At 51.9% G+C, this 25845-nt stretch overlaps 1 protein-coding gene across 1 annotated transcript in view; it reads left to right on the forward strand.

The window, feature by feature from the left end:
- ADCYAP1R1 (ADCYAP receptor type I) overlaps positions 1-19974 on the forward strand; it is a gene marked incomplete at its 5' end in the record, with an annotated part of 43423 nt that extends 23449 nt beyond the window's left edge. Inside the window, 7 exons of the mRNA XM_080818784.1 lie at positions 659-812; positions 1233-1293; positions 1826-1895; positions 6165-6256; positions 16496-16625; positions 17983-18024; positions 19542-19974. Coding sequence (XP_080674910.1) covers positions 659-812; positions 1233-1293; positions 1826-1895; positions 6165-6256; positions 16496-16625; positions 17983-18024; positions 19542-19730 — 738 coding nt within the window. The 3' untranslated portion in view covers positions 19731-19974. The remainder of the gene's footprint in view (positions 1-658; positions 813-1232; positions 1294-1825; positions 1896-6164; positions 6257-16495; positions 16626-17982; positions 18025-19541) is intronic.
- Between the last annotated feature and the right edge of the window lie 5871 nt (positions 19975-25845).

The raw sequence follows: 25845 nt of genomic DNA on the forward strand, positions 1-25845 counted from the left end.
GCCTCTGGTCATTTCACTAACTGGTGACAGAGCCGAGGGGCTGCTTGGTTGGGATCTCTCCAGACCATCTCCCCAGTTCTCATACCTTTGGAGGTAAGCAGAGGATATAGGTTTTGGTGGAATAAGATGGAAAGAACAGCCCAGGGCACAGGGGCTTGACCCAAGACAGCACACTTGGAGGGGCCGGGGTGGGCCCCTCTTCCGAGATTTCGGGGGACCAGGAGTCTCCCCATTGATGTCTAAAAACTTCATTTGACTAAGAAGCCTCCTGCAGGGTCCTCTGTACTCCCTTACTGACGAGGATGCAGGGTTGAAAAAGCAGAGGGGCTGGAGAAGGAGCAGGAAGGTTGGGGGAGAATGAACCCAGGGAGAGGAGCGGGCCCCCTGCTCGCCCTCCCCCCATTCTTTTCTGACACGCCTAGAGTTGCCTCTGTGGACAGACAGCTTCAACTCAGAATCATAGGATGCTGCCATTTTTAACTCTTCAAATCCAGGAACGTTGAGTCTTGCAGATCTGTGGGATGCTTGAGCCCAAGCATGCCTGAGCAGAAGGACCCCCAGGATTCTCCGTGCTCCTGCTGGGCTGGGTTTTCAGGGCTGGGTGGGAGCCAGCAGTGGGGGCTCCAGGCCTCCCTCACCCTCCCCACCCTCTTTGCAGGTGGAATGCAAGGCTATAATGGTTTTCTTCCACTACTGTGTCGTGTCGAACTACTTCTGGCTGTTCATCGAGGGTCTGTACCTCTTCACCCTGCTAGTGGAGACCTTTTTTCCTGAGAGGAGATACTTCTACTGGTACACCATCATAGGCTGGGGTAGGTCACTAACTGTGGCCAGTGCTCAGGCCACATGGCTCAGGCCTCATGGCCAGGTATGTCCTTGGTCCTGCTGTCAGGGAATGTTAGGTCAGGGAAGGGAGGCGTTGCCCTGTCCGCAGCTGATGGCATCTCTGGTTCTTGGATCCTTTCTTGCTCTTCCTGCCCATTGAAAGCCCACTGTCTGAAAGACATGGTATGCATAGGAGTCCTTCTGAGAAGTAAGATAGACAAAGGTCTGAGGGATACGTGGACCCGCAGAGGCAGAGGTGTGAGGGACAGTTAGGGTCCCCAAGACTCCAGGTCTGAAAGAGAGACCTGCCCCATGGGTCAGAAACCCCCTGGGAGCCCAAATCTGAGGGGACCCCAGGGGCTGTTGGTTTTCTAGTTGTCACCAGGCTTCTTTTCTTGTTCTTCCAGGGACCCCAACTGTGTGTGTGTCTGTGTGGGCTATGCTGAGGCTCTACTTCGATGACACAGGGTGAGTATGTGCCCAAGAGCCAGGGCCCAGAGCCCCGAGAAGGTCCTTACAGATGGGCCTCAGTGGCTCCCCTGACTTCACATTAATAGCCCTGACTGCACCCCAATCCCTTGCCCCCGACTGTACCCTGATCGTACCACGGGTGGACCTACTCAGCCACATCTCAGCCAGATCCTAGTGAGAATGTGCAAGGTTTCAGAGGCCCTCTCCATGGCTGGGCCCAGCTCTGAGTGTCCTGTTTTCCTTTCAGGGAGGGGAGGAAGGCTGTTGAGGGTGAGGTCGCACCTTCACAATCCTGAAGGGGGAACATGACCCTTGCCCAGGAGCCCACTGGTGATTCTAAGAGGGAAGGACCAGGACACTAGAAGAACCAGAGCTGGGCTCCGGTCTAGAGCATGCCTGAAAACTCTTTTTCCAGCCAGCCCGTCCTCAGACAGCTGCAAGGGAAAAGGGCCACAGTGGAGCTGTCAGCATTGGCTTGTAGGCATCCCAGCACTGAGCTTAATCTCCCATCTTTCTGTCTGTCTTTCAGCTGCTGGGATATGAATGACAACACAGCTCTGTGGTGGGTGATCAAAGGCCCTGTGGTTGGCTCCATAATGGTGAGTATCCTTGGGCAAGGATGGGGAAGAGACAGGGGCCTGGACAGAAAGCAGGAGAAGGGGGCAAATACAGAGGCCACTGCACAAGCCAGCCTTCTCCTTTTTCCTGGCTACATTATATTTGGCAACATGGAGACACGAGTTATGTAGCTAGTCCCCTAGTATTGGACATTTATATTTTCTCATTTTTTCCTCATAATGAAAAAATGCTACTAGGAGCAATTCTGTACATAATTTTGAACATGAGTATTTCTTTAGACTAAATCTCTAGAAATGGAATTGTTGGGTGGGAAAGAGTACCTCTTATCTTTGTCAGTGCTTACAATATCAATTATTTAAATTTTTGCACTGGCTCCTGGGGAATAATGGTAGCTCATTGTTTTAATGTGAATTTCTCCATATTGCTAGTGCAGTGAGGTACTTTTCCCCAGACATTTATTGACAATTTGCTTTTATTCTGGTCATTACCTGTTTATTTCTCTCGCTCATTTCTCTTTTGGTTGCTTTGCTCAGTTGTCTTCCTAATTGTTTCAAAGATAGTAATGCTTAATTTGTTGAGTATGTTGTAAATATATTTCCAAGTTTGCATAATTTTATACAAACTGTCAAGATTTGTCTTCATAAGTTCTGAAACTTGTATCTTATTATGGGAGCCTTTTCCCATCCTAAGACATAGAAGTATTCTTAGTTGTTTTATAACATTTTTATGGGTTGGATTTTTATATATTTGTCCCGAATCTGGCTGAATTTTTATTTCTTTCATCTGAAATGATATCTAATTGTCTTTAGTTTTTTTTTTCTCCCAGTGGATAGATATTCTACCCTCTCATCTTTTTATTAAATAGACCATCGTTTTTCAATTATGTTGAAATGTCCTTTTATCATGAATATTCGGTATATTCTACTGGTATTCAGTGCTATGTTACTAATCTGTTTGGCTGTTTCTGCAGTGAATGCCTCCTTGTGGTAGTTATTATAACCTGGTAGCAGGTTTTTATGTCTAAATCAAATATGTTATAATATCCTCTTCTTCATTCTTTTTTTCCTTCAAAATTTTCTTACACATTCACTCTTTCAGGTGAACTGTCAAATATCCTTGTCAAGCTGCAAAAAGAGTGTGGTGGAGATGTTTAGAGAAATTGCATTAAATCTATAAATTAATTTGGAGAAGTGATTTTCTTAAAATATGGAGTCTTCCTCTCCAAGAACATGGCCTGATCCTTCTCCATTGATTCAGTCTTTCCCATGGAGTCATTTTGTACAGCTTTTCCACTGTCTTGTTCAATTTAGCTCTAGAGTGTTTTCCAGGGGCACCTGGGTGGCTCAGTGGGTTAAAGCCTCTGCCTTTAGCTCAGGTCATGATCCCAGGGTCCTGGGATCGAGTCCCGCATCGGGCTCTCTGCTCAGCAGGGAGCCTGCTTCCCTCCCCCTCTCTGCCTGCCTCTCTGCCTGCTTGTTATCTCTGTCTGTCAAATAAATAAATAAAATCTTAGAGTGTTTTCCAGTTTGGGTTTGTATTGTGTCTGGGACTCGTTCTGTCATCGTATGTTCTAGTGGGTTATAGCTGGTGCATAAGGAAGCAGTTTGTTTTTGTGTATTTTTTCTTTTCTTGGTTACTTTTCTTTCTTTCTTTTTTAAGATTTAATTTATTTATTTGACAGAGAGAGAGCAGGAACACAAGCAGGGTGAGTGAAAGAGGGAAAGCAGGCCTCCTGCCGAGCAAGAAGCCTGATGCAGGGCTCGATCCCAGGACCCTGAGATCATGACCTGAGCTGAAGGCAGAGGCTTAATTGACTGAGCCATGCAAGCATCCCTGTTCCTTGTTCTGGACAAGGATGGTGTTTGCTCTATAGTTTTGAGCAGTTTTTCTTCATTGAATTAGGAAAGTTTCCATTTCTGGCTTATTTTAGTGTGTATTTTTAAAAAATCAGGAAATCCAATGTGTTTTGGAAACATTTCTTAAAGTGGTCTCTTCCCTTAGTGATGGATTTTTACAATATTCCAGTTTTTCTTCTTATGAACAATACCACGATGGATATATTTGTGCATATCTGAGTGTGTGAATATGTCTTTAGAATAAATCTCTAGGAGTGGAATTTCTGGGACAAAGGGTATGTATGTTTAACATTTTCATAGATGGGGCGCCTGGGTGGCTCAGTGTGTTAAGCTTCTGCCTTCGGTTCAGGTCATGATCCCAGGGTCCTGGGATTGAGCCCCACATCGGGCTCGGCAGGGAGCCTGCTTCCCCCTCTCTCTGCCTGCCTCTCTGCCTACTTGTGATCTCTCTCTCTCTCTCAAATAAATAAATAAATAAATCTTAAAAAAATTTTTTCATAGATATCAAATGAGCAGAATCCAAGATTGCTCATTTCTCATGTCTTTGTTGATGTTTTGATCATTGAACTATTCACCAGTCTTACGGGGAATAAGGGTAGCTTATTGTTTTAATCTGTTAATGTAAGAAATATTAGTAGATTTTGACTTTTTTGGTTTTGTTTTTTGAGTTTTTTTGCATTTCTGGTATAAAACCTTTAGGCCATGATCTGTTTGTTCTTTTAATGCAATGATAAATTCTATTTGTTAGTATCTTATTTATAGTTTTTGCATTACTCTTTGTAAGTTCTCTGGGTCTGTGTGTGTGTGTGTGTGTGTGTGTGTGTGTGTGTATCTGTATGCTTTCTTTGTTGTCTGGGATTTGTTTTTTTGTTTTGTTTTGTTTTTTTGTATTTTGTATTTGTTTTTTGTATTTTGTAAGATTTTATGTATTTGATAGAAGGAGACACAGCGAGAGAGGGAACACAGGAGGGGGAGTAGGAGGGGGAGAAGCAGGCTTCCCACTGAACAGGGAGCCTGATGCGGGGCTCAATCCCGGGACCCTGAGATCATGACCTGAGCCAAAGTCAGATGCTTGACTACTGAGCCACTGAGGGGCCCCGTTGTCTGGGATTTGTAGTGGAGTTTTGTTAGCCTAATAAGCAACTTGTGAGGTTGTCTTTTTATTTGCTTTTAAACAATGACATGGTCTGTAAATGACATCTTCCCTAAAGGTATTATGAAACTGGTCTGTAAAGTTAGCTGGCCCCAAAGTCTTTTAATGCTTATGTCTTTGATTACTTTTTAAAATTTCTCCTCAGGTCATTTCTCTACTCAGATTTTCTACACCTCCTTGATTTGATTTTGTTATTTTCTACTTTCCCATTTTGTCTGATTTTCTCTTACGATTCAAAATATTCTATACATCTGTTGTCTTGTCCTCCTCATCCCTAAATTTGTTTACTTGTATTTTCTCCTTCTGGACTGACTAACCTTTGCAGGGAGCAGCAGGTTCTGTGCTGAATTCCCAGGACTGTTGGGGCCCTGGGCTTGGAGTTGGGGAGAAGACTGAGAGAACTACCTTCGTGGAGAAGGTGGAAACAAACCAACAAAACCAGACCCCCAAATAAAGTTTTTATTGATCAAGTCTACTTTTCCCCAACTTTTTATAATGAATTTTTATCTTTATTAATTTCCTTCTTGTATCAGTTAAAAGTATGGCACTTTCCCTTTAGCTTTTGATTTGAATGTTTAATTATTTTATCTTCAGTATTTATTATTTTTAGTGTCAAGTTAGTGTTAAGATAATGTCAAGCTCTACATTTTTTAGTGTCAAGCTCTACATTTTTTTTCTCCGGCTGTAGCTGCTTTGGCTACTTTCAGAGGCTGTTGTGATCCTCTCTTTGTGTCTTGTTTCCATCTATTTGCTCCCCGCACACCCCCACCGCTTTCTCACCGTTTAGAGAGATTTTTGTGCCTGATCTTTCTCTGAAGGTAAAGGCTATTATTGCTATTCCCGGGCATCCCTTTAATTAATAATGCTTATGGCCGTCCATTCTGGTTCCCCATGTTCCATTCTTTGAACTTGGAGTTTCTCCAGAGGACAGTTCCCACCTCTGCAGGAGCCTCTTCTCTATCTGTTGGGTGTTGTTTTCCATCACCCTGATCCTGTTTGCTCTTTCTCTACCAGACATTGCCTGCTTTTCTGGCTCACTCCAGATAATCTTTCCTATTCCTCATGATTCCTATGAAATTCTTGCTCTTCGATCTTTTCTGTCATTTTAGCACTAGTAAGTGGTGAGGTAAATGCGTGTTCTCCTGCCATCATCTTGAGTTATAAGTCTAGATGGGATTTTGACTGGATCAGGGAGGGTTGGGGCTGTAACGGGCCATGCAGAGGCAGGGCTGTGGAAAGTCTTGGCCCGGAATCAGTTCTGTTTTTCTTTTGCTCTTCAGGTTAACTTTGTTCTCTTCATTGGCATCATCGTTATCCTTGTGCAGAAACTTCAGTCTCCGGACATGGGAGGCAATGAGTCTAGCATCTACTTGTAAGTACCTTCATGTGAATGCCATTGTCACTTCCAACAGCTGTGTGGGCCCTGCATGCGAGTCACAGGAGAAGGCCTAGGTTTTGCTGACACGGTATTTGCAAGATTTCTTTCTGATTAAAGTGCCATTAAAATGTAGTTGCCTGCCTATCCTTCAGCCAACCCAGCTGCTAATCTGCGTGGTGGGAGGGAAGAAAGAGAGGATGAGATGGTCAGATCCTGTGTCACACTAGGAAAATCAAGGTGGAAAACACCAGATTCCTTAGGGTAATTAGGGTCTTCGTTGTTTAGCAGTTGGATTTCCTGTGGGGATCTGGGGTCTGTGGGAAGTTCATGAACGCCGCTGGATGCACCGTTGCCTGATGTCCCCACCACCAGCCCAGTGTGTGCAAGTTGCTCATGCCTGACTAGCGAGCCGGGTGGACATTTTTGCTGGTCTGGGTATTGGAAGCGGGGGAGTCCTTTCTTTTCTCTACCTTCTTTCAGGGCAGCTTTATCTCTGGGTCTGGTCTTCCTTCTGCAGCTCCCCCTCCCCATCCCTGAGCAGAGGTACACTGATACGTTTGAGACCTAGGGGGGTTGGGGGCAACCCTTACCATTGAGCATGGGTTTTCTCCACTTCCATGGCCATTTGGCTTGCTTTCTACAGGTATTTTTGGAGTCACTAACAGCTTGTCTCACTTGTTCTGTCAGCCTTCCCCCAGCCTTCCGCCACCTGCTCTGAGTCTAAGCATCTTCTTCTTCTTTTTTTTTTTTTTTTAAGATTTTATTTATTTATTTGACAGAGATCACAAGTAGCAGAGAGGCAGGCAGAGAGAGAGAGAGAGGGAAGCAGGCTCCCTGCTGAACAGAGAGCCCAATGTGGGGCTCGATCCCAGGACCCTGAGATCATGACCTGAGTCGAAGGCAGGGGCTTAACCCACTGAGCCACCCAGGCGCCCCTAAACATCTTCTATTTCACCCATCTTGCCTGATGATCCCGAGACTGACCAGCTGGGTGTATGGGGTTTGGGGACATTTCTGATGCTGATGAGGAAGGTCGATCCCCTGTGGTTGGCTGGAAGGGCCAGATGGGCACAGAACATTGGAGGGCAGTCTAATGGTCTGTCCATAGGCAAGGTAGAAAATGTGTTGCCTCCTTGGTTTTTTAAGAAGAGGGCAAGTTAGAAGGAGCCGAGGTCTTCTCAGGGCATCGGTGGGGGATTGGTCCTGCCTTCATCAGCCACCCCAACCCCAGGCTCAGAACCCTGATGGCTACCAGTGGACAAGTGGGACAGCACAGAGAGACCCAGTAGAGGGTTCTCCGCAGCTGACCATTGTCCTGCATAGAAGGGGAGGCAGGAACTACCCAGAGACCAGCCCCAGATCCTTCCGCTCCTTGGGGCTTCCCCGGGGAGGTGGAGCTTGCCCTTGGTCTGTAGGTTTAACTTGGGCACTTCACCTTGTGGAAGTCCTTCCTGTGGGGGTGGGGGCTCTGCCCAGGGCCTGAGTTTGTCAGCCTTGTTTTCCCTGCGTTTAGGATGATTACATTACATTAGAAAAGACCCCCCCCCTTTTTTTTTTTTTTTGCTATGCATTTACTGTCTTTTTTTTTTTCATGTTTTTGCCAACCCATGCTTATGTGTATGTGTTATGTCGTCAAAAATTATACATAAATCATAAAGTTTCTAAGGCCTTGTACTGGGGGATCGTCTGTGGGGCTGGCTCCCTGCAACTAAGTGCCCTTGAGGGGTCATCCCTGTCTTAGTCTCCAGGACCCACAAAACAGGGCCCTCCTGCTCCCCTCACCTCCCCTCTGCTGTCGGCACCCATGCCCTCGTGTCTGCTCTCACACGGTTATTTCAGACATAGGAGGCTAGCAGTAGTGAAGGGGGCCTCTTCTCTCCTTTGAGCTGTATCTTTCATTCCCCCCACTTTGCTTCCTGGTAGGAAGTGTTTTCCCTTCTTCGGTTCCTGGGATCTCTTCTCTGGGAGGCTCTCCCCACTTCCCCTCACCCTGCCTGTGCAGGGACGCACACAAGGGCCCAGCTGCAGCCTAAATAAGGACACTCCACGGACCCCAACCCCACACTTCAGCTCAGACCTCTTGTCCCAGGCAGTAGGAAGCCCCAGGGTCTGGTGGAGAGAAAGGTGGGGCTGGGGGGAGCCCTCAAGTTACCACAGACTGGGAGCTATAGTCTTTGGGCCTTCCTGATGTGTAGATGACTGTTTCTCAAAGTGGTTTCTACATTTAAGTGCCCATGTTGAAAGAACCAGCTGGTTGGTTTGCTTCCGTTCTGGAAAAAAAAAAAAAATCCTCTTGCTATCTCCATACATCCTCTTCTTAGAGAAAACCTATACTCATCTCCAGCCCCAGAGATGGAAAACTCAGATGTGGTCTGCAAGCTGACGCGGGATAAGGGATCAGTTTGATCCTATGAAATTTAGCAACATTTCTGAGCATTTGCAGGGTCAGGGAGACCCAGGGAGGGACAAGCAAAGTGACGGTGCTGCTGGGGACTGCAGAGCTCCTAGCAACACTTGCTGCTCTGACCATGCACAATTCATGCTCACAGACACCCAGTGAACGTGATGGGCTGAGTTGCCAGCTGTTCAGAATAATCTGCATTTTACAGCTGAGGGAAATAGTTGTCAGTGAAGTGAAATGAATCCAGTAGAAACGAGTGGAGCCATGGCTCTGGGACAGCAGGGGCCCTTGACTCTAAGCTTGACTGCACTGTCTGTCCTGTTCTCCAGGAAGTTACAGACGAGAGATGGTCCCTAAATAAGGGGATAAACAAGGGTTCCTGGAAGAAGAGGCCCCAGTGGGATCTAGCCTTGTAGAGAACATCCCCACCTGGAGTGCTTTGGGCCCGGGAGGTGTCTGCTGTTGGGGAGGGGAGACTACGGGGGTGGCGGAGGGAGGGGAAGGGCCAGGACCTGGTGGGAGAGGAGATTTCAGGGCTGTGCCCGAGTCCCCTTGGTCCACCAGAGGTATGAGTGGGGCTGAGAAGCCCCTTCCGATCTGCCCACAACAGCTTTCCGGTTTTTTCCTCTGTTTCCAGAACAAATTTAAGCCTGAGAGTCCCCAAGAAAGCCCAAGAGGACCCCCTGCCTGTGCCCTCAGACCAGCATTCACTCCCTTTCCTGTAGGTTGGTTCCAGCTGCTCAGATGATAAGGGTTTGAGACATGGCTTCTGTTGGGGGCTTGGAGGCCCGCAGAGGGCGGCGACACTGAGCCACCCACACTCTCACCTGAGGCTTCTGATGGAATGAGGGGCTGGCCTCAGACCTTGGGCAATGGCCAGGCGTGGAGTGTGGGCCTGGGTCAGGCTTGGCATGTGCTCTGGTTCCCTTTGGTCTGGGGTTGGGGCTAGGGCTCAGCCTGAGGCTGGGGTCAAGGTTAGTCTGCCTTTTCCTGCCCTGAGCTCTGTGAGGTGCCAGCTGGCTCAGAAAGGGAAGGGTGAGGTCCCCGCACAGGCACCAGTTGTGCTGAGACCGCCTCCAGGAGCTGGCTGTCCTCCCAGCGGGCTCCACAGGTCTGCTCCCAGCGGGTGTTAGAAGCTGCCTCTCAGGTCTGAGGTGGGGGAGGAAAACCCCACACGTACTTCCCTTGGGGACCTCGCAGAGCCAGTCTGCATGGCCTCTTGAGGTAAAGGAAGGAGGTTGTCACTAGTGATGTTGCTAGTCAGCAGGGCTGTGTCATACCCAGTGTCTGAAGGATGGCACCGACTCTAAAGACAGGCTCTGTCATGGTAGAAATGCAACCAGGAAGCCGTCAGCCCAGGAACTCAGCCCACAGCCTAAGGCTCCCAGTTCACATGGAGGTCCATTTTCCACATCCAAAGCACCCCTTCCCTATCGGGGAGCACCCCCTCCTCATAATTCCTGTTAAGGATCAACAGCGGGAATGGTTACTCCCATTTTGCAGATGGAGAAACTGAGGCCTGAGACCACCCAGCAAGTCACTGTCTAGACAAAGCCTTGGGCTCAGGAGCCCTCACTCCCTGCCTGCCCCCCAGGCTGGGGAGGGGCACAGAGCCTGACCTTGTCCTCAGTGATGGGGAAGAAGGTAGGAGCAGGCAGGGGAGCTCCAAGATCTGCTGAGCTGAGCTTCTGGCTGGAGTGCGGGCGTGGTGTGCAGTGCTTCTCCAGGTGCTGGGCCAGGGTTCCGGGGGGATATGGCATCTCAGGGCCACGAGGGACACTATGGAGAGTGTTTGGCTCAGGCTGAGATGTTCCACGGGCCTGCCCAGTGACCCAGCACCACACTGCTGGCCAGGAGCAGGGTGGAATAGACATGGTGCTGCCCTTGGGGGTGGGGGGGACTCCAGCTTTCTGTGGGGTGTTCCCTGGGGCCGCATAGCCCAGGGCACACTGCACACAAAGGCACCAGAGCTTCCATGGAGATTAGCCTGTGACCACAGCAGGCCTCCAAAATCCATGTGCTGCCTCCCTGAGTTATAGGCCAGGGCTCCCTGGTTTCCAGAAAGAGGCGTGGACCCTGTACCTGCTATGGGGCTCTCCAGCCTTCTGATCCATTCCTACCCGGCACCCTGGCCCGTCTCTTATCTTCCTTCAGGTCCAAATCAGAACTGAGCTCACCAGCCAGTCTGGGGTTACATCTTCCTCTTGATTCCTTTCCCCTTTTTCACCAACTGTAGTAACTCCTGAGAGGTTGTGACATCTCTTTCTTTCTCACACCTGTCTCTGGCTTTTCTGCCACCCTTTCATATGCTTTTCCATGGGTCCTTTTGTGCAGAACCAGGGAGGTTTTGGGAAACATGGTGTTTGGGAAGAAAGACACTTAGTTTTGTCCCTAGATTCTTCTCCTGAGAGCCCTCCCAGGCATCAGGCCCCCCCACTTTGTTCTGCCCCTCCCAGCAGAGACCCACATCTTGACCAGGGGTCTGAGATCCCAGCTAACTTGCCACTAAGTGGCCTTTAGTGTAAGAAATCGGAGAAGGAGAAATCCGAGGAGTCTGTATTTACTGTGGCCAGGACCCACGAAGGGCATAACCCTTTGGGAGTTCAAGGAGGAGTGGTCTCAGAGGAGAGCAGCTGAAGCTTTAGAATTCGGGGTGAGGGCTTAAGACGGGCACGTAGGGGGCCACATCTGAGGTTTGGGCTCTCAGGCTCCTGGGCACCAACCAGGCCACTGGCTGTAGGAGAAAGTAGCTAGCCTTCCAGTCTGGGCCAGGCAGAGATAAATCTGGAGATGAGGAGGGCTCCCATTCCTGAATGTCCAATTAAGCTCTTTTAAGTTGTGAGAAAAACATACCTCTGTGTGTCTATCCGTCTCTTTGTATGTATACGAAGCAGACCTTTGACATTCACTGAGGACACATGAAGAAACTTCTCAAATACATGACTTCCTCACGACAGTGCTTCTCAGGCTTTGAGCTGTCTGTGGATCACCTCCAGGTCTTGTGAAAAGGCAGATTCTGAGCCAGCAGTGCTGGGGGTGGGGGGGGGCACCTAAGATTCTGCATCTCTAAGAAGCTTGCAGGCGATGCTGATGCCACTGGTCTGGGCAGCACCGAGCATTGTGCCGTCCCTCACATCCCACGTCTGTCAGGTGGGCCAGTGGTGGTTTCCACCCTGCCATGTGGTGTGGACCGAGAGGTGCTGGTTATTAAATGAGAACCACACACCTGACAGAGGCAAGTGTCCTGGGGTGACCTCGGCTTGCCTTATCTTTTAAGTATGTGACTCTGATTCTTGCCTCAGCAAAATGACATGTCTGCTCAGGTCAAGGACCTTTAGACTTCCTCTCAAGGAGCTGGAATCACAAATTATGAATCGGTGAATGCCCAAGGTCTGGTCTTGTCATGTGTCTCTGTTCTCATGTGCATCAGAGCCCCTCAGCTCAGGTCACCGGCAGGTACTAGGGGCTCCGTGCCATGTGGTGCCTGAGGAGGGTTTGTGGAGGAGGCCCCTCTTTTGCTGTCTGATGAGGTGACACAGTGCTTGACCTGAGTCTTATATGTTTATCAGAGAAGGAAAAGAAGTGCCTAAGGCTTGTCCCCACCCAAGTGCAAGTGGGACCGTAAAGAGCTGGGACAGAAGGAAATTCAGCCTGACCTCTCTGAGAAGGTGGAAATTCTGTGCCCTACCCAGCAAAATATAGAGCAAACCTGACCCCCAGGGCTCCCCTGTGGACGCCTCCTTTAAGATGACTTGTTTCTGCAGGCCGTGGGCAAGTGCCCAAAAGATGCCCCTCCAGCCTTCAGCCCCTGCCTGCGGAACTTTGATCAGGAAGCCTAGCCCAGCATTGTGCTGTGAAACCCTCAGCAGGAGTGGACATGCCCTGGACTATGCTGTGGAATATGGGAGGCACTAGCTACGTGTGGCTCTTGAGCCCTTGCGAGATGGCTAGAGTAACTGAGGAAGGTGGATTTCTAGCTTGATTTAATTTTAATTCAAATAGCTGCAGATGGGTCATGGCTGTCCTTTTGGATAGTGCAGAGTTAGGTTAATTAGCCGTCTCTTCCATCCATCCCACTTCTGTTGCCCCTGTATGCCCACGCCGAGCTGCCCGGGAGCTCAGAGAGGAGGAGGTCCAGGCAGAAGAGGGAGAGGTGTAGAGGAAGAAGACCAGTGGACACCCAAGCCCAGAACGGGCCTGATTTGGGCTGGGTCGGCCCAGGCTGGGCGGCACGAGGTCCACAGCATGGGTTTCCAGCTGTCTGTCTTGCTGCGTGACCTCTGGCAAGGCCGTGCTCCGGGCCTGGCGCTGACTCAGCAGACAGCTTCTGGGGTGGGGGGCCCTGCTTGAGATCCAGGCCCGCCCCCGCCTTCAGAACACCCATGCCCTCCAGCTCCCCTCACCTGCTGCGGACCTGGTGTGAGTGCTCGTTGTGTGTGTATGTCTCCGTGCACACACCTGTCCACGTCTGGGCATGCCTTTCTATGTCCAGAGCTGACCACATCTTGGCCCCTGGCTTCCTCATTCTCTTCCGTGCCACTGCCCCCACCCTGGCTCTGCACCTGGGCTCCTCTGCCCTCCCTTGAGCCGCGCGTCGCTCTAGGTTCCCCTCAGTTCCTTCATTGCCCAATGCCCCCAGCTGACAGAAGTGCTGATCTTGTCACACCCAGCAGCTGCGTGCAGAAATGCTACTGCAAGCCACAGCGGGCTCAGCAGCACTCCTGCAAGATGTCAGAACTGTCCACCATAACTCTGTAAGTGTGCGCGGCGTGGCTGCGGCCGGGGGTCCCGGAGGGGAGGGGGCCGCATGCTGCCGCTGCCGCCCGGAGCTTTGCACCTGCTGGCTGGCCGAGGATGGAGAGCGAGCCTGTGCCTCCAGCCCAGCGGTTTCTCCGCTGTTGCATGTTGGTGTCTATGTGTCTTGTGAATTCTCTGCAACCTCAAGCCATCGGGGCGGGTGGGGGGGGTGCTGTGGGGACGGAGCTGTGGGCCCTGTGGGAGGAGCCTCCTTGCTGCTGCCACGGTACGTGGTTTTCCCTTGAATCCCCCACTCTTCTGGGCTTCAGTCTTTGCACCCGCCAAATTAGTTCTAAGAGTCTTAGAGCCTGAGTTCCTATACACTGGACCCTCACCCCCGAGGAACCTTGCTCACACTTCCTGTGCTAAGAGGCTTAATCCCCACAGTGACCCTATGAGGTGGGTCCTTGTAATAACCTCATTTTACAGATGAGAGAACTGAACACAGAGAGGGGAAGTACTCACTCAAGTTCCCATCCCTGGTAGGGTGAGGGTTTGAACCCAGGGAGTCCTCAGCACGAAGGCCCCAGGGCATTTCTAACTGAAGATCAGTCTTCCTTTGGAAATCCCTTGATGTGGGGGAGCCCACCGTAATTTGGGCAGCTCTGACCATTAGAAATTGTTCCTTGTGTTTTTTTTAGGGATCTTCTGTCCATCGATGCCCCCTTGGGGGCAGAAGGACAGAGGCTGAGGCTTGTGTCACAGTCTCTGTGGCTTAATCAGATAGGGTGATTCTGTGACTGTCTTCAGAGGGTTCCCTAGGCTCACACCATGTGTCCCCGTTCCAAGGCCTCTGGTCTACTCTGAAGTATAGAGGTCCCAGAACTTTGGGCCCTCGTGGCCTCCTTGTCTGTGCCCCACTTCTCTCTCTACCAAAAGGGTGATCATCTGCCCTGGCGGAAGTCCCCAACCATTGCAGGGGTGCTGCTGGGCCACCAGTGTCACCCTTGCTGCCATTTGCCACCTGGCCAGGGACTGGGAAGGGCCTGAGCTCATGTCTGGAAGGTCCCTGCTTCTCACACATGGAACCATCCAACCACTGCCATGTGAAAGCGGAAGAGGTTTGGCCTTTTGGTTTCTAAGAACTTTCAAACTGCAGGGATGAATTCCTGCAAACAGGCCCACGGAGGGAGGGAGGAAGAGGGCACAAACCACAGGTATGTCTGAGGGCCACCTTTCCTCCCAAGCCCCTTCACTTAAACTTTGCTTGTGAGGTACCCCCACTTTGGGCAGGGTCATAAAGGGGCCCACAAGTGCCCACGTGCCTGAGTTTCCAGGCTACCTGCCACTTCTTTTCAGGCTTTTGTCCTTCAGCCATGTGTCGCCCCTTACCACGGGGGACACAGAGATGAGCAGGACCTGAGCCCCAGGTCGCATTCAGGTTTCAGAACTCTGAGGCTTTCCCATGGCCTGTGTGTTCGTTTGTCCCTTCCTGGGCAGGAACCTTCTGAGTGTGAGCCCCCAGCCTGGCACGAGCTGGCCACGGAAGCTAACTGATAAGGGAAGCGCCAAGAGCATCTTCAAGGATCCACAGTCTGAGAGAGGACAGTCCACTCGAGGACACCTGGGCTCAGGGTGGGACCTACTCCCATCCTGTTGGCACCAGCTCTGGTCCAGGGCACCCGGGCCCTGCAGAACTGGCTGCCTATGGCCAGGGGTGGACGGGTTGGGCATCTGCACGCGTGGGGCTTCTTGCTTCCATGGCTCAGCCTTTGTCCACCGGAAGGTTTTCTCAGGGTACTCCCCCCCTTCCTCTGTGTCTCCTTCTCTGCTTCTCTTTCTTCCCTTCCCTCTCCCTCCTTCCTTCTTAGTTGGGAAGCCAAGGCCCCATGGATTCACCTCCTGAAATCTGGAGCCCCCACATTCAACAGAACATTTTCTCCCAGAAAGTCTGGGATGGGGAAGAGGGCAGGGCACATGCAATGCCCCCAAATCAAAGGGCTACCCTCCTCACCCCCCAATGTCCTCCCCTGTGGACAGGAACTGAGAGGGAGGGGAGCCAGACCTCCCACTTACCACCCCCACTCTGATGGCTCAGGGGGCAGACCACACCTAACAAGGGCAGGGCTGGGTCATCCAGGAGATCCAGAGGGAGCCAGTACCCGGCGGTGGGCAAAGCTGGGGTCCCACTTGGATACCCTCTGGGAACACTCCTTCTGACAGAATAGGACCCACAAGTACATGCAGTGTGGACCCTTTGGACATCATATTGTGGCTTCTGTGCCCCTGCCCCTCAGAGCAGAGCCCCACCTCACTGGGCCTAGTAACCAGTGGCAAGCAGAGGAATCCCAGAAGAGCAGCCTCAGGATGCAAGGAGGGCCCTTGGGCTCCATCTCTCTCTTCCCCCTCAAGTTCCAAGCAGGCAGCCTCCTCCCCCTTGACTGTTGCCCAGGTGGTGGATTCCTCCGGCTTAGCCGGTGCTTGCTTATTCCCAGAGGCAGTCAGTCCTTCCTTGGATCCCTCCTGGGTCTCTCCTTCTGTGGTCCACCGCCGGTGCCCCCCACCCCGTCCCTCATCAGCACTTCCCCATCACTCCCCATGCGTGTGGCAACCCCAGGCTCAGAAAAGCCTGCTGCCTCCATGGCCCCCCAGGGGCTGCTCTTTCCAAGCACGTGGAGCTTCCATCCAGAGCAGGGGACAGTTGGCTTTGCTTGAGGGTCCATGACGTCACAAAACTTCCGAATCCCGCATTGGTCCCCATCTCCCTTTTACCAAGGGTTTTGTACCTCCCACAAGGGGTGTCACTAAACCCCACACTCACATGTGGATATTTAGTGGTTCTATAGGACTCTGACATGGCCTAGAAGAATGGGATGTCCGCCCAGAACGTCTCAGGGGGTTCTGGAAGCCCTGCTGGGTTGGCCACCCTCTCCCCCAGGCCCCCATGCACTGGGAGAGAATCCTGAGAGAGTCTGTGGACAGGAGCCCCAGCTCTGGGGGAGAGCAGGGAGCTGGGACTTAGCGTCTCTGCCTTCCGTGGCTCCAGTGTCAAGACCTGGCCACCCTAAGAGCACTCTCTCGCTCTCTCCCGACAGACGGCTAGCCCGGTCCACCCTGCTGCTCATCCCACTGTTTGGAATCCACTACACGGTATTCGCCTTCTCCCCGGAGAATGTCAGCAAGAGGGAGAGACTTGTGTTTGAGCTGGGGCTGGGCTCCTTCCAGGTAGGTGTGGTGGGTAGGGCAGGTGGGGGCTTGTGGGGAGCCAGGGCCCTGGTCTCTAATCTGCTGGTGGTTCTAAGTTCTGTAACCTAGATTCAGCCTTGTGTTTCCATGTCTAGAATAGCAGTAGAAAGAAGGGAGCTGGGAGAGCCCGTTCTGCTGTCTACCTGTGGGCTCCTGTGAGAACAGGTGCTGGTATCTTCCCGCGGCTGCATCTGGGGGTTCTGAGCAAGGCCTCCCTTGGGTACCCCATCCCTCCCCTTCAGCCTGATGGGGGGAGCGGGGTGCTCTCCAGAGACCTCTGTGTCCACACCCTGACTCCAGCCTGTAGACCACGCCTCTTAGGAGCCCTGGAGCTCTGTCTTACCTACTCTGGTGTCCCCAGCACAGGACCTGGCCAAAGAGAACCAAAGAGGTGGATGAGCAAAGAGAGATACAGATATCCAGAGAATAGTGAGAGAGGGACCATGACTCCATCCCTGAAGGCATAAGTGGATGGGGTTGTCAACGTGTGAATGAAGGAGGGAGCGAGTGGGTGTGAAGATGCCTAGTGAGTAAATTAATGGACGGCTGCACAAGTGGGTCCGTGAAGGTGTGCCAGGGGCAAACTTGAGTGTCCCCCGATAAAGCACCTCGCCCTAACCAGCTGTTTGCCCCAGCTTCTTGAGGGTCAGGAGCTTACTCTGTGCATCTGACTTAATCTCTCCCTCCCCCAGTTTTAATTCAAGGACATTTTCCCTGTTAATGGTTCTTAGCCTGGCGTGGCTGGGAGCTGTGTGGTCGCAGCCCCAGCCTCGGAGTCAGAGCCCAGGGTACCCGTCTTAGCACAGGAATTCTAAATGCAAAGAGTACATGTAAAGGCCATATGCAGGGTAGCCGGCTGCCTCCTCTGTGTCTGGCAATTAGTCATGGTGTTTTGTGTGCTGTTAAGAGTATCTGGCCAAGAAGTGTGGGATGGGGAGGGGGTGGGGATGAAGACATGGGTCCGTTCTATCCTGGAGGGGTGCCACCCTCAGGGTCCTGCAGGCTGGTTAGGGACCCCGAGAACATCGTGGGGACATCCATGAAAGGCTTCTTGCAGCATATGGCATGGAGCTGGCCGTTGGGAATGGGAAGGATCTGACCTAGGGAATGTGAGATCCAAAGCCAGGTTGTAGCCACTTGGCCTCCTGGGCATGGCCATCATGGTGCAGCAGAACCTCTCCCATCTTACCTCAGATTCCTGGGCAAGGGGCCCCCATCCTGGTCATTGTATGTTTCTGCTTCCTGGGGTCATTCCACATTTCTGCTGCCTCCTACGCTCGCTGTGCCCAAGATCCCTTGTTAGCATTCTCAGGTTATCTTTCCTTTCTCTCCATAGGGCTTTGTGGTGGCTGTTCTCTACTGTTTTCTGAATGGGGAGGTAAGATTCTGGCCCTCTGGCTTCTTAGCAATGCAGGTGGGAATTGCTGGGGAGCAGACAGGGGCATAGCCTGCAGCCCACCAGAGCTGATGCTCCTGACCAAGGCCATGCCAGGCTCCCAGCACCTGGAGGAGGGGGAAGGCAGTGGTGCTAGAGTTTCCTGGAAGCCTCTGTCCTGAGCCAGAATATCTCTCACTTCGCCTTCTGTGCAAGGCATCATCTGAACTTGTAAAGGCGTCCCCTGCTGAGCACAACCCTGCTTATAAGACACACCTTAGTAAAGAGAAATGGAAAGAGGAAGGCGCAAAAAATGGTACCTATAGTTTATGAGGCTGTGTCAGGCAGGGGTGCCAAGTGGGGAGCTACCCAAAGTTCAGCACTGCCCCCAGCAGGCCTGCCTGCCTGCCCAAACCCATCCCCCGTAGAGTGGGGACTCTGGGAACTTGCGAGAAACCCTGGGAGAGGCCTGGAACCTTCTCATAGCATGTCATTTCCAGAGCTATGGTCTCAGGGCCTCCTGCTCCAGTTTGTTAAGGTGATGCTTTTGAACAGAGCCCAGAACAGAGGTACGGGGACAGGAATGGGGGCTGAATGGGTGGGATGGGTGTGTGGAGTGACCAGGAGTCATTGTACCTGTGCTTGGTTCTTGGCTCAGCACAGCAGGCTCTTCCCCTTTTTGCACCTGAGAAACACGAAGATTGGGTTCGGAGATTGCCAAGACAGCCTCCGGCAAGGTCAGATAAGGAGAGGCCACAGCGCCCGGCAGCAAGCGGCTAGGGGAGGCAGGGAGCACAGGGAGCTGACCAGGAGACCGGTGGGGAAGGTGGGAGCTGGAACTGGAGGGCTGGGTGCTGGGACCACTCACTTGCAGGCGTGCAGTCTGTGCTCCACACAGAGGTGCTGAACTGGGGAGGGCGTAGAGAGGCTGAAGCTGGCCATGCCCTGTGCATACCAGGCTAGGGGCAACATGGGGGGTGTGTTCACTCAGCACCTTAGTTAGGGGTTCTTGAGCCTGACTGCATATTGGAATCCCTGGGGAACTTTACAACATACAGATGCCTTACCCCAGAGATTTTGATGTTGTCGTTTTGGGCTGTGGTCGCGGCATCTGGATTTGTAAAGCTCTCTGGGTAATTCTGATGCGCAGCCTACTGTTACTGGTCTGAGAGAGAGGGGCTCCTTCCCTGGTCTGTCTGCCCCAAGTGACTGCTTTTTAAGATTCCCTGAAAGACCCTGTGAGCCTGCGACGGCCTGGGGAATGCCAAGGCCCAGGACTAGAAGCCCACAGAGAACAAGTAGCCATTCGAGCGTCTTGCTCAGGCAGTGCCTTGGGAAAGGAGCTCAAGTCAGCTCCTCAGAGGCATTCCTTTCCCCGCTGCTGGCCTGGAGGGCTGCAAGCCTTCGTCTGAGTCTGTGGGTATTGCAGGAGGCGGCCGTGGGTGCCAGGGAAGGGCCCCGGCAGAGCAGTCAGGTAGAAGAGGCTGTCTGGAAGTGACCATCCCAGTTGCTCCCTGCAGGTGCAGGCGGAGATCAAGCGTAAGTGGCGGAGCTGGAAGGTGAACCGCTACTTCGCCGTGGACTTCAAGCACCGGCACCCGTCCCTGGCCAGCAGCGGGGTGAACGGGGGCACCCAACTCTCCATCCTGAGCAAGAGCAGCTCCCAGATCCGCATGTCCGGACTCCCGGCTGACAACCTGGCCACCTGAGCCCGTCCTCCCCTCCTTCTCTCCTCCGTAGTACACAGGCTGGGGCCGCAGGCGGGCGCCGGCCCACGCATGTTCAGCTCCTTTTCTCACTTCGGGCAGGCCCTGGGCTGGAGGCCGGGCTCCCCGAGGTGGGAGAAGGATGCAGGGCGAACCCGGGTATTGCCCCTCCCCATCTGGCACTGTCCCCCCACCCCAATGGGCCCCTGGGCCCTGATCCCAACCTGTAAATACTCCACCAATTTTGAAAAGTCGTCTTATCCCTACCCCTTGACCCCCTGTCCCTGCTCACCTCAGGCAAGTCCCCAGCTTCACCCTATCCTGTTTCCACCAGCCTTAGTGATCTCCTTGCCCTTGTGAACTGAGGCTGACAACCTTGCTTGGAGGGGGGATTGGGGAGGGGCCTGCCCGAGAGCCCCCACGGTGTCTGACTTTCAGTGTGGACTCCTTGAGTCTGCTCACCACCTGAGGCTCTTCTCAGGCCTGGCCCAGCCCCTGAGGCCTGCCAGAGATCCGGCTTCGGTGCTCTGAGCATCCTTTAGTGAGACCTGAGCCGAGACTCCCCCATCCTCCGCCCCCAGCATCTCGGTGTCCAGGTGCCCAGCTCCTGGGTGTCAGGGCAGTGGACAGCTCCAGGGCTCTTCCAGTCAGAGACTTCATTTTGGGTGTGGGGCTCAGGGTCCCGGCATGTTCTGGTGCTCTTCATTTGGTAGAAGAAAAATTGCCAAGATCCAGCGATGTGGATGTGATGGGAAAGGAGATGGAAAGAGTTTGGGGGCCTGTGGAAGAAGACCTTCACTGGCTCCATTACTTCGCTCCCGACTCGAGGTGGGCGGGGGTTCCTCGGGTAGCCTCCCTTCTACCCTTCTCATCCCTAGGCATTAGCTGCGGGAAGTGAGAGACTCATGCCTCAGAGAGACTGCTCCCCACCCCCACCTACCACAAGGAGCCCCTAAGCCCTCCCCCTCCTCATTTCTTCTCGAGTCAAAGCCATGAATAGGATGAACCAGCCGCCTTCCTGTGATGTCAATGAATCCTGAATCACCTTACTTCCTTGTGCCCGAGTCAGGGCCCTCATAACTCCCCTTCCCCCCACCCTCATGGACAATAAGGAGCTCTGGCCATCAGCTCCTTGGGCTTGGGCTCAGCTACTGAACTATCTCTGAGACCTTTGCAAAGACTTCCCTCTGTGTATTCTTGACATTGAATCACCACAGATGCTAGAGTGGCCTAGGATGTTGGGAGGAGAACCACACCCACCATGCCTATTAGAAGAAGCCGCAGATGGAAGGCATGGCAGCTCCCCAGCTCCTGTTGTGGTTCTCCAGTTGCAAGTTGCTTGGCCACAGTCTAAGAATTCAAAATGGTATAGAACCAGATTGTGAGGGAAGGTGGGAGAAAGTGCTAGAGTGCTGTGGCCCATGTGGGGGGCCCATTTCATTCCATGTCAACTTTTGGTGTTGTTCCTGTCCAAGTGTGTTTGCAGACTTGTTTCGTGATCATGTTCTGGAATGCTTGGGGAACTTGGGTGGAGAGGGAATGTTGCTTAACTTGTTTTTATAAAGAGCACAGGGTCTGGGGGGCCTGGGGGTCCGTGTTTGGAGAGATCCTCTAGATGACTGGAAAAGGACTTAGTTGCATGGTTTAGAGATGAGCCCTGTGTCCTTGGCCAGTGAAGCACTGTAGACCCCTGGGTCTTTGGCAAACCTAGAATCTGCCCCCCACTGGGCCTCTACTGCTCAGACTATGGACACAGAGCTCCCTGTTCAGGGTCTCAGTTGTTCCATATGTGAGATGCAGTGGCTTCAAAAGCTTCTCCAAGCTGTGTACTTCAGCAATTGTTGCTTTCAAAGCTAAGCAGATAAAAGGGCATGCATCATTGTTAATATGTATCATCTAAGGCTTTTAAGTGTATGTGTTCGTGTATATGTGGTGGGAGAGGAGAACACCGTTTATTTTCCCTTTCTTAGAAAGGAAACATCTGTCTCTTCCACTGGGACACCATAGTGGAAGCTGGTGGGCTGGAGGGAGGGATCATGCCAGGGACAGTTGGACAGGGGCCTCGGGCATGATGTGTAGATCCAGCCGTGTCCCTAGCCTGGGCAGGGTGCCAAGGCTGCTTGGACAGTGGCTACCTCCAGATCCTAGGAGCGGTGCCCTGAGTGGACCTCATTTCTTCGTCCCAGTCCCCGCCAGTAGCTCTGCTTCACTGTGGAAAAAGAGACTTTGATTTTATACAGATATCCTCACAAAACAGCAAAGATATCATCAGCTTAGAATCCTATGGGCTGTGTTGCCACCTGAGCCCTGGGGTGCATCCTTGTAGAGGTCCGGGTTCCTGTTGGTTTGTTGGTTTATTTTTCTATCTGAACGAAATACTGTCCATCTTGTGAACAGATATACCCCATGTATTTTGAATGTTCCAGAAGGTTAAGCAGCTGGCCTGCAGGGTCATAGGCAGTGGGTGAGGGGGGATGGATAGCATAAGGTCTGGACAAAACCTTTCCCTCTCTGAGTCTTTGTTTTCAAATCTGTAAAATGGGCAGTAGGACTAGGTGATCTGTAGAGCCCATTGCATCTCTGGAATTCTCTGTCTAAACACCAGCCATCTACTTACTGGGAATGGGCTCCAGGCAGAGTTACATTTGCCTCCCTGGGAAGGGGTAAGAAAGAGTTGTGAGCTGGGAGGGGTTTGAGGTCTTCGGGAATGGTCATGATGGAGAGGAACAGAGTTCTCCATCTTCATGACTCTAGAAGATCATTACCAGGAGGGGTTTTTTCTAGTTTTATGCAATCCTAAAGGTCAACAGTCACCCAGGGGAGGCTGAGTTCTTCTTGGAATGAAGAGATTTTTCAGATTTTCTATGAATGCTCTGCCATGGGACAGGCCATGTTAGAAGAGAGTCTCCAACCCCGGGGGAAGTGGGAATCCAAGTTAGGGATGCTGAGGCTGCCAAGGAACCTGTGAGAGGACAGAGTGTGCGATTTGGGGGTGGGAGGGGGTTCAGTAGCTTCTTGGTGGTCCCCGCACTGGGGACTTCTTAACTCCCTACCATACGTGAGGCTAGCCCACATTTTCTGTCTCAGTGGGTGGCCCTGTGACTCTCCTTGACCTGTCCAGTGGTCTGCAGTGATTCCTCTTCTTACCCTCACCCCTCCCCAAACCAGCTTCTTCGGGGAACAGGGCCAGGGAGCTGGAGCCGGGCCCAAGGCTTGAAATACACATCATCACCCACCAAGTGTTCTGACTCACCTCCTCCCTCTGACCATTGCTCTTCCAGAAAGGAAAGCTAGCAGAAGCTTCCTTTGTGATTCTGTGAGTACCCTTGATCCCCTCAAGACCACTCCAAAGTGAAAGCAGTGAGTGCTTTGCCATCATAGATTCCTCCTTGAGCTCAGTGACCATGGAAGCCTGCCAGGAGGTCTCTGAGCAAGGAGTGGGGAACCTGGACTTCTCTCAGCTTTGCCAGTGACCTCCAGTTTGGCCTTGACCCCTTCCCCATATTTCTTTAGGGAGACTCACAAAGCACTAGAGCTGGGAAGAAAAACAGAGATCTGCAGGTCAAACCTCCCCATTGGGCTGATGAGAAATCTCTTACTGGCAGGCTTAGCACAGTGCCTGCACTGTGCTGGGATCCAAGATGCTTCACAAGCCTGAACGAGGCAAGGGGCCCACCAGCATGTGCCCAGCCCTGCATGTAAGTCCGAGAGCATCCATACAGAAAACATTCAGTCACGTGCAAGAAAGTGGCTCTGGCTACCGAAGTGTTTAGGATTTCAAATCGCAGGAAAAGCAATAGAGTCAGTGTGGGATGGGAAGAACCGTGTTCTAGCCTGGGGTTTTCTTGGAGTCTTGTGTCCCAAGACAGCCTCTCTGAGCCTCTGCTTTCTAATCCGAGAAATGGGAGGACATGATTTGCAGTCTACTCCCCAGCCCAGAGATGAGGTTGAAGTGAGACATTCTTGTGTGTAAAATGGCTTTGGAAACTACACAGCTATGGGCTGGTGCTGGGGTGAAGACCCCTGAAAGGGACCCTGCGCTATTTGTCAACTGCTTTGAGCCATCCTGGGTTAACCTTTGCCCCATTTGTAAAACCACCAGCACTGGGGGCAAGAGGGAGGCCAGTGGGCTGTGAGAGACACAGGGTTCCAGGCTTATCTCTGTCAACGGATTCAGTTTGCTCTTGGGCTTAGGATGGGGAATATTTCACGTGGGTGGTGACTTCCCTGTCACCTCCATGGGAATCCTTCAAGGATCTGGGACATTCCTCAAGTGGGCTATCGGCTCTTTTATTCTTTCCCTAAATGTGAGGTCCTGGGATGTGTCTGTGCTTGGCCATTTGTGTCTTGTCTTATGTCTGTGTTGTGTGGTTTGCCCCTGCCGAGGGCTGAAGTGGGCCAGTCCCCAGCATCCCAGATGTGGCTCTAGGCTCACTTATGGAACCAGACCCCCGCTCCCATATTTCATCTCCCACAATAAAGATAAGCCCCGAAGACCTCACTGCTACTGCTGCTGCCGTTAACGCTGTGCTCACGATCTTGTCCAGGATTTTAAGGATGTCACCGTGCTGTAGATGACTCAATAAATGTCTTTTCATTTTTCCTGGTGGCTGTAACTTGGCAGAAGTGGAGGGCAGGGAGGAGAGGAGGTGGAAGGGGAGGAAATCTGATCACCCCAAGTGATCCAGTCCACACAGTCCTGTGGCTTTCTGGATTCCGAGGGAGAGGTGTGAGAACAAGCACGAATGAGCTTAGAACTATGGGCTTGGAAAAGCAAAGTCGTGGCCTCAAAAGGACCTCCAAGCCTCATGCAAACTGAGTGGAAACAAGGCCTGTTGGATGTTTTGAGTTCCTAGAAATGGAAGTAGCTCATCCCAGGTTTTCGATGCCCTATGGCCTGATGTTGTTTATGAGCATGGTTACAAGATATCTCGGAGCTGATCTACAGTGAGAACTTCATCCCAGGTAAGCACAGATGTATCTTGGCTGCCAGAGTCCCACCCCGTCATCTGGATATTCTGAGCCATCAGCCCATGCCAGACCAGTTAACCAATTCCAGGTAACCTCCATTTCCTCGAGTTTCTACTGATGGTCGTAACCTCCAGTGCCCATTCTTGTATTCATCGGAATTTACAATTGCTAGCAACAGAAGGTAATTTTGGCTGACAGAGCAAAGATGGGGTTTAGGGGAAAGATGCTGGACATCTCCTAGAACTCTCTCAGGGCTGCAGAAACCAGCAAAGGTGGCTCAAGCCCGAGCATGCTGCAGAGCTGGTGACGAAGCTATTGTCTGCTGCGGCCAGCAGCCCACACGAGTCCGTTAGGTTAGCTGTGTTCTGGTTGCCAAGGAGGCTACAAATTTGACATTTCCAGATTCTACCATGGGGAAGTCAGGCTCCTAAATCTGGAGATGTTCGGAACTTAACAATAGTACTAAAAAGCCTTAAAATGACAAACGCCTGTCCCAGCAGGCCTGTTGTAGAGCCAGCTCCCACCCGTGATCAGGTGGGCCACGAGGACAAAGTCAAGCCAATGAAAAGATAAATCCCAACCAGATAACATGGGAGCCCTACAACTTGATAGGCCACTTGCCAAAGGCACCAGGTGTCTAGTGGGGCTGTTCCCCAGGTGTTTCTCTTTCCTGCGATTGCCCCTGCTCTTTCCTCTCCAGGACCACCTCTTCTTTGAACCCTAAAGGCTATTACCAGCTATATCACTCAACTCAGTTAGCAGGTACCTTGAGCTGCTTCCAAAATGGAACCTACCCTCAACAGGGGGAAACTGATCTCTCTGCGTGTCAGACGGCTGACTGCTCAGGCGGAAGACTTCTCTAGTGTCTAGAAAAATATCCTCACTGGTTTGACCATGATGCATTGAGGTTCCATAGGTTTCATTCTTAGAGGGAGGTCCCATTCAAGAAGCAAAGGTAAGGAGCCAAAAGCAAGCTGAAAGCCTTGAATTCTGTATTAGACTTGAATTTCTTGGCACCTGCAGCTGTGAAGGTTATCAAACTGCTCAGTCTATGAACACTTACTAAATCCTATCTTATCCCTTCCACCACGTCTCTCAACTATGCCAGTCCCCTTTTCTCCCAAGCCTCCTAAAAGAATGCCTTCAA

The sequence above is a fragment of the Martes martes genome (genome assembly GCF_963455335.1).
Source record: "Martes martes genome assembly, chromosome: 11".
NCBI lineage: Eukaryota > Metazoa > Chordata > Mammalia > Carnivora > Mustelidae > Martes > Martes martes.